The sequence below is a fragment of the Chlorocebus sabaeus genome, chromosome 13 (genome assembly GCF_047675955.1).
Source record: "Chlorocebus sabaeus isolate Y175 chromosome 13, mChlSab1.0.hap1, whole genome shotgun sequence".
In the NCBI taxonomy this organism is placed as follows: domain Eukaryota; kingdom Metazoa; phylum Chordata; class Mammalia; order Primates; family Cercopithecidae; genus Chlorocebus; species Chlorocebus sabaeus.
The window spans coordinates 59697810-59706574 of NC_132916.1; the positions used below are offsets into that span (position 1 = coordinate 59697810).

Below are 8765 nucleotides of genomic sequence, written 5' to 3' on the forward strand. Positions count from 1 at the left end.
GCTCCACATAGTCCCTGTCCTTGAAATGCAGGCAAGAAGCCCTCACCAAAGGCCAGGGTGGTTTTTTGGGTTTTTTTTTTGTTGTTTTGTTTTTTTCATTGTGGTATATTATTTCCTCTGGCATGCTATTCCCTGTCCCACTCCTACAGAACTGTGTCAGTGGGTCACCAAAAGAGAGAGCTGATTCAACTGATTCCTTGAAGTAAAGGTAGTCAGACCTCGCGGTATGATGGAGATGAAGCAACTGATTTACTGGTTTTCTCTATTTTTCTGCTGCTCGTGTTGGCATTTAAACAGACATGAAAACCGTCTGCACACGACAGAGACCTTTCTGAGCCTTTTTCATCTAGTGTGCTGTGCTGACCTGCTCCCCTGGATGCCTGCACACTCATTTGGTTCTCCCTTTTGGTCACTTTTTTCCACTTACCCTGGCAGAAGTTCACATAGCTGTCAGTAGTAATTCAGTGACCTGCTTTCAAAAAATGTTATAAATTAAGCAGCTTTTCTGTGTACAGCTTTTGGGTTGAACTGAGAAGGGCTAAGTGAAGGGAGAAGCTATGTTGAGCTCAGAGTCAGAATGCCCTGCCCCAGACATTTTGAGATGTGGATTTTTCATTTGTTTTGTTTGGTGACACTTAGAGAGAATAAACATTCTGAGATAAAATCTTCCTCGGGCAGGACAGCAAAGATAGAATTGCTTTAGAGCAATTTGGCTCTGGTCTTAATCTTTAATAGTCTGGAACTCATATGTGACTAAGGAAAAGAATATTGCAAAAAGTTGTGCCACCCTAGGCTATATGATATAAACTTAGAAAGTCTATCAACATGTAAGGTGAAGAGACCTCTAGAGACATCTGGGACAAACTCCAAATTTGGGAAAGGTCCATCAACATCCATCCACATTTGCAATTGTTAATTTAGGCTTGGGAAGTGGAGGCATTGGTGGATGAGGCAACTTCTAGTCACCATCTCAACTTTTAATTCCCTAACTTTTAAGATTATTTTCTGTAGAAAATCAGCAGTGCTGAAGTTGGAGGCATTTAATTGATTTGTGCCAACCTAAGGAAGCATTTACTCTCAAGAAAAGTTAGGTAACCATTAACCTTACCTTAGCAACATTTCAGTTTAAGCTTATCCCTGACTTTCAAGAGACAACTAAAGATTTCTACAGTCTCTCTTGTAACTGATCCATTTTTTCAAAAGATATCCCTTTGGGAAGGAATCCTCATTTTTAGAATTTTAGTCCAGAGTAAGTATTTTTTTTTTCAGATAGGTGAAATAGAATAAGCAGAAAATTCTTATTTTTTACTGTTTTAGATACCATTGATGCCTGCTTATTGTTTTAAAACAAAACATAATAAAAACATAATACCATCTGATGAGTTGCTTTGGTTTTACCTTTTTTTTTTTTTTCCTTCAGTTTATACAAGTTTCTTGTTAGGTCAGCAAATTGTAAAACACATAATTTGTCAAGGCTTTTGAAGCCAGCAGATACTGGGTGAAGTTGCTGTATGAATATAATAATAAGAACCGTTTTTGTTCAGCTTGATGAAAAAACTATTCATGTTCTGAATGAAAATGTGAAGATCATCTAATTCTGACAGAAAACCACCTGTGGACATGGTCTTGTTTCTTTTTATTTCTTCTGTTTTCTACAAAGGATGGCAATATTTATTTAAAGTGCTTTAACAGGATATCCCAGTTAAAGCTTTGACAGACTGTTTATAGTTCACTTCTGCCCAGGGGCAATTAAAGGCACATTACAGGATAAGCGAGATGACTCCCCGGCCACAGGAGGAGGATGTGTGGGTAGGATTATTAATGTTGAAATGAATTATGATAGAGTGACATGTCTGCAAGAGCACCATGGGTTAGTAACTTCACAAGAATTCATATGCAGAAACCCATAATTCTCAGCATTTCTTTAGTGTAAATGAAACTAAAGTTTATGGAGAGAGAACAAGGAGAATTTGCAAAGATTATGTATGACAGTATTTAAAAATATTCTTCCAGCACAAAGACATTAATCTCCCTTTGTCAAAATAATTCTGTCTGCATGAAAAGTTGGCATGGGGCCCCAGGCTTCAGGTAAGATGGGAGAAAGGGAGCATTTCTCTTTTTTTGTACCAAAGTACTCAATCTTCTGATCTTCCTTGACTTTCACAGCATAGGCATATGTCTACTCTGACCAGTTTGTTTCATTTATTGTGGTAAGATATGCTTGTCTTGTGCTTTCCTGGTGCAGAAAAGGAGCTCCCTCGGTCATGTTTGGTGGCCTTTTTGTTCCTACACACAGTGGTTCTTGTACACGGTGGCTACCACATCCTGGTGTTTGTCTGTACTGGGAGAATCAGGCGTTCCAAGTTATCTTGGCTGCCCTAGCTCTGAGCTTCATGGAATATGTGACTCAGAAATGCTATGCTTTCTGGAATTTGGAGATTTCATTTTTATTTGTTTCTTGGTAAATTCTCTTTTGACTTAGGAGAAGCTAACTATTCAGAAAGGTCTCTCAGAACTCTGATTCCAAATATATGGTACCTTCTTTATAGTGATCTCATTTTTAAATACCTAGTCCTGGAGGAAGAGCTAAATATGAATAAAGTGATGAGCCATGTAGGGGATCTCACAGCAACACAGTCAAATTTCAAGTTGAAAATACATTCAGTTGATAATACTTAGTACTAGATTCTCCTGAACTGACTCTGGGAATTCTGAGTCAACCTAAGGACTATATTACAAAGGATCAGAACTTGACTTTTAGGCCAGGTGTAGTGGCTCATGCCTGTAATCCCAGCACTTTGGGAGGCCAACGCAGGTGGATCACTTCAGTCCAGGAGGTTGAGACCAGCCTGTGCAACAGCGAGACCCTGTCTCTACAAAAAATACAAAAATTAGCCAAGTGTAGTGTGCACCTGCCTGTAGTCCGAGCTACTGAGGAGGCTGAGGTTGGAGAATCAACTTTAACCCTGGAGATGGAGGCTGCAGTGAGCTGTGATCATGCCAGCCTGGGCAAGGAGCAAGACCCTCTCTCACAAACAAAAACAAAAAAGACACAGAACTTGACTTTTAACAGGAAGCATAGTAATAGCACGCGTAAAATTGTTTTAACATTTAAGATAATTTACACATTTAGAAAATTAATTCTGGCTTGTTATAGTGGCTTATCCTTAATCCCAACACTTTGAGAGGCCAAGGCAGGAAGATCACTTGAGGCCAGGAGTTTGAGACCAGCCTAGGCAACATAGCGAGACCCACCCCCTCTACAAAAAAAATTTAAAAAAAAAAATAGCTGGGCATGGTGACACACGCCTCTAGTCCCAGCTACTCAGGAGGCTGAGGCGGGAGGCTCGCCTGAGACCAGGAGTTTGAGGGAGGTCTCATCATGCCCCTGCACTCTAGCCTGGGCAACAGAATGAGGCCCTATGTCTAAAAACAGAAAAATAGAAAAGAAAATTCTATATTGATTGAAGCCCAGCTAAATAGAAAAAAAAAAAATTCTAATAGGCCATTTTAAAGACTTTGGAAAAATTCTTAACCAGAGCAAAACGGAAACAATCCTTTATTTCTTGGTTCTCACATTTCCATTCTCACCTTCATTCCCCGTCCCTCCATTCGTTTCAAGTATTTTTCTTTTCTGTGTGTATCTTTATGTAAATTTAAATTTACATACAAGATATTATGATATTAAGATATTTCATTCTGCTTCCTGTTTTGTCACTTGTTCTTTAAGATCCAAGTTCTTGGCTCCACGTGCATCTAATCATTGCCATAAGCCCTGCATCGTACTTCATATTCACCATATTTTACTATTCACCTTCAAGTAGTCACTATTATATGTCACATTGTTTAGCGACTGCAAATGCAAGCTCAGTAATTGAAAAGATAACATTAAATTTTGTTTTCTAACTGGTTTCCTGTGTCAATTTCATGTTTTGGGAATTTGTATGGACAGATAGACACCAGAGAGATATGTGTTTCACCTGCATGCTTGAGGCTAGAGAAACATGATTTATTCAGAATTATTTCAAATACTATAACTACCCTGGTAATTGTATTTAGGAAAACATTAAATTTGGAATAGAAGGCAATTCAGAATACCTGTCTGTTATCTTTGTCTTGTCATTTTTGAGATACTCAGTTCCTGGAAAATATTATGATAATCCATCCTGCTATGTAGTATTTCAAGTTATACACTGAGCCTCTGAGCTTTCAGAGTGAACATTTCTCTTCATAGACAGTGCTGTTGACATCAGTGGGGAGATGGCGCAAGCTTTATGCCCTAGGAAAGTTTAAAAGCTAGAACATTACACTGCAAACCCAAAGTCAGGAAACTTTGTTCCAGCAACTGGGCAAGGAAAGCCTACCACTGTAACCCGGACCTTGTTTTAGTAGAATTATATTTCTTTGCTAAGAAGTCTGGTGACTCTCACACCCCATCTCAACACTTTCCTGGATTCCAAGGCCCTGGTGCCCTGAGCACACAATTTCCCAGGTTCCTTTTATTGTTCCTGATAAGAACTTGAATATAGGGGTGTGGTCCCGTGGGTGACATTCTTGCTCCATCATTTCTTACCCGGGTAACCTTGAGTATGGCGCCTAAATCCTCTCTTCCTTTCAAATTGCCTAGTCTATAAAATGGATGCAATGAATGGTACCTATGCCACAGGTGTTTTGTGTGAGAATTAAATGAGAGGAGTTATATAAATAACACTTGGAGGCATGGAGGCATATAGTGAGGGCTTGTTTTACGTTGTCTTTTAACCCTTTCTCTCTCTGCTCCTCCCCAGACACACACATCCCCTCCCACTGGCAATGTACAAATTGCAGCTTCCTGCCTCTTTCCTGCTTTCTCGCTCCCTGGATGACATCGCTGCGTTTCCGCCTCTCCCCTAATCTTAGCTGTTTTCACCCTTTCCCCACAACATTGCCTTGACAGTTCCTCAGTGTCCCATCCCCTCTTCCCTTGGGTAACACCAGAAGCCTGCACACACTGCCTGTTATTATTCCTCCTGTTTCACGTGTGTCCATTCTGTCTCATAAAGGACACTTTAGGCTCTGAAGAGCTAAGGTCTTTCTTATTCTTTTGTCCCATGGAAAATAATCCCTCCAGATAGCAATACCAGGAATAGTGCTTTTTCTAACCCACGGGTTTCCTTTTGAGCTTACAGGCAGCAAATCTTACATCTGTTTGTGTTTCTGTTCCCCTCTCTGCATTGACTGCTAGAGAGATCAGTCAAGAGGGAGATTACATCTAGCTGAGGCACTGTGCTTTATGGCAGGAGTTTTGTGTGCAGATCTCATACCATCTTCATGTTACAGTTGTTCCTCAGTATCCATGGGGGATTTGTTTCAGGAACTGCAAGGACACCAAAGTCCGTGGATGCTCAAGTCCCTGATATAAAATAGCATAGTGTTTGCATATAATCTACACACATCTTCCCATATAATTTTTTTTTATTATTTGTATAAATTCATGGGGTACAAGTGTAATTTTGTTACATGGATGTATTGCATAGTGGTCAAAGTCAAGGCTGTGAGTGTATCTATCACCAGAATAACGTACATTGTGCCCATTAATTCCTGTATACTTTAAATCATCTCTAGATTACTTACAATAGCTAATACAATGTAAATGCTATGGAAATAGTTGTTATATTGTTAGGGGATAATGATAAGGAAAAAACCTATACATGTTCAATATACAGCAATTATTTTTTTCTGAATATTTTTGATCTGCCATTGGTTGAATCTATGGATGTGGATCCCACAAATGTGGAACCCACAGATATGGAACCCACAGATGCGGAGAGCCAACTGTGTTTATTTTTTCCAAATTTGTTTCCCTATGACTCTGCTTTATACACATTTTAAAACTCTGTTGTCTTGTATTTCTTTTGTAATCATCTTACATCCTTTTGGAAACCAAGTGGGGCATAAATAGTACATGTTTGCATTTGAGGCAACAGAGGCACCGCAGGAGCTGGAGACAGCAAAGTTCAAAGCCAGTCCACCACTTACCTACAGAGTGGCCTTGGGCAAGTTACCTCCGTTCTCTGTCTCCATTCTCTAGCCTGTCTAGAGAGAGAATGAACCAGCCTCCCGGGGTGGTTGTGCTGTTTTAATGAGATAATGCATGTGAAATGTGAAGTGCCACTGTCCCTGGCATGGAGATGCTGTCCTTAGATATTAGGTCCATCTTGTGTCTTCTAGTGTATCTTTAAAAATTAAACTATTCTGATTTCATGTCTGTAATCGCAGCACTTTGGGAGGCCAAGACAGGCAGATCACTTGAGTCCAGGAGTTCAAGACGAACCTGGGCAACATGGTGAAACCCTGCCTCTACAGAAAATACAAAAATTAGCGGGGGCTTGGTGGCACGTGCCTGTAGTGCCCGCTGCTTGGGAAGCTGAGGTAGGAGGATCACTTGAGCCCGGAAGGCAGAGGCTGCAGTGAGCTGTGATTATGCCGATACTCATCAGCCTGGTATGGCAGAGCATGACTCTTTGAGACAAACAAAAAAATTAAACTATACTGATAACTATTTCTAAAGTAACTGATGAAAACATATATACGACACTTAGCAGGTGTTGATCAATTCCAGTGCATGCATGAGCTGCTTTGCGCTGTGGCTCAGGCACTCAGCGGTTTGCTTAGTGAGTAGGTGGCCATAGCCCACCTTAGGTATCTGGAGAATAATGCTCATTCCTGTCTCCAGCTTTGTAAAATTGCCTGATAGTCGGAAGGCATTAAAATGTGAAGATGTGATTGTATCTTATGAAGCTGCTTGGAATGGGTTTTCCCTCTTAACATATAATTTCTGATCATCCATATCCCTTAAGAACACCGGATTTCTGGGGGCCAGGGAGGTAAGATTCTATCTGACAAAGCCTTTCTGGTGTCAACCACTTGCCATCTGTTGGTCAATACTGGCCCTGCTGGGACCATAAAATGAGCTTCCTTGTCTGACGTTCCTGTTACCCTCTCTTTCCCCATCAGCCTTGTAGCAGTACCTGGGAACCTGCATCCTGTGGAAAGATGGAGGAGCAGATGACAGCTTCCAGTCAAGCTCGTAAATACGTGAATGCATTCTCAGCCCGGACGCTGGTCATGTGAGACATTTCCAGAAAAGCATTATGGTTTTCAGAACACTTCAAGTTAACTTGGGATATATCATTCCTCAACATGAAACTTTTCATGAATGGGAGAAGAACCTATTTTTGTTGTGGTACAACAGTTGAGAGCAGCACCAGGTGCATTTAGTTGAATGAAATCTTATTGGATTTCACCCAACTAAAAGGATTTTTAAAAATAAATAACAGTCTTACCTAAATTATTAGGTAATGAATTGTAGCCAGTTGTTAATATCTTAATGCAGATTTTTTTTAAAAACATAAAATGATTTATCTGTATTTTAAAGGATCCAACAGATCAGTATTTTTTCCTGTGATGGGTTTTTTGAAATTTTACACATAGAAGGTACTCCAGTATTTCACTTTTCTCGATCACTAAACATATGCATATATTTTTAAAAATCAGTAAAAGCATTACTATAAGTATAGACTTAATACCATGAGACAATTAATCCAGATTGTAAATGCTCATTTATGGTTAATGACATTGAAGGTACATTTATTGTACCAAACCATTTTATGAGTTTTCTGTTAGCTTGCTTTAAAAATTATTACTGTAAGAAATAGTTTTATAAAAAATTATATTTTTATTCAGTAATTTAATTTTGTAAATGCCAAATGAAAAACGTTTTTTGCTGCTATGGTCTTAGCCTGTAGACATGCTGCTAGTATCAGAGGGGCAGTAGAGCTTGGACGGAAAGAAAAGAAACTTGGTGTTAGGTAATTGACTATGCACTAGTATTTCAGACTTTTTAATTTTATATATATATACATTTTTTTTCCTTTTGTAATACATTTGAAAACTTGTTTGGGAGACTCTGCATTTTTTATTGTGGTTTTTTTTGTTATTGTTGGTTTATAAAAGCATGCATTGCACTTCTTTTTGGGAGATCTGTGTTGTTGATGTTCTATGTTTTGTTTTGAGTGTAGCCCAACTGTTTTATAATTTGGGAGTTCTGCATTTGATCCGCATCCCCTGTGGTTTCTAAGTGTATGGTCTCAGAACTGTTGCATGGATCCTGTGTTTGCAACTGGGGAGACAGAAAACTGTGGTTGATAGCCAGTCACTGCCTTAAGAACATTTGATGCAAGATGGCCAGCACTGAACTTTTGAGATATGACGGTGTACTTACTGCCTTGTAGCAAAATAAAGATGTGCCCTTATTTTACCTACTTTTGTTTTCTCTCTTACTTGTCACTATGGACAACAGTTACACTTTAAAGAAAATAGAGCAGTCTCAAAGCGCTTTCCTCTAGTAATTGCACACCATATGCACTTTGTGTGAAGAAGCCAGGAATCGTTACAATGGAGAATAAAGAACAAGCAAACCAAGTTAAATAGTTCACAATCACATGGACGATGGGGAGGAATCTCTTCCAGAACGCATCAGTCAGGGTCCAGCGGCATGTGAGTGGGGATGCTGTAAGGGGGATTCATTCACAAATGTACTGATACCACAGATGTGGGTAGGGGCTAGGAGAGCCACAGGATGCAGGCCTGAAGGCGCCTGGAAGGCCGCCTGGAGGGGGACAGTCTGGAAAGCAGGAGCCCTTGAGAGGAGCACTAGCCTTTGACGAGACCACTGCCATCGAAGGAGACCTCACAGGGAGGGAGCCAAGGGTAAACCCTAACTT

At 39.9% G+C, this 8765-nt stretch overlaps 1 protein-coding gene across 3 annotated transcripts in view; it reads left to right on the plus strand.

Annotated features, from left to right (window-relative positions):
- The window catches only part of MYB (MYB proto-oncogene, transcription factor), a 37850-nt gene extending 29554 nt beyond the window's left edge, over nt 1-8296 (plus strand). For all 3 annotated transcript variants that reach the window (XM_008006958.3, XM_008006959.3, XM_073022488.1), the window contains one exon: nt 6997-8296. In XM_008006958.3, coding sequence (XP_008005149.2) covers nt 6997-7113 — 117 coding nt within the window. In that variant the 3' untranslated portion in view covers nt 7114-8296. The remainder of the gene's footprint in view (nt 1-6996) is intronic.
- The last annotated feature ends 469 nt before the right edge of the window (nt 8297-8765 follow it).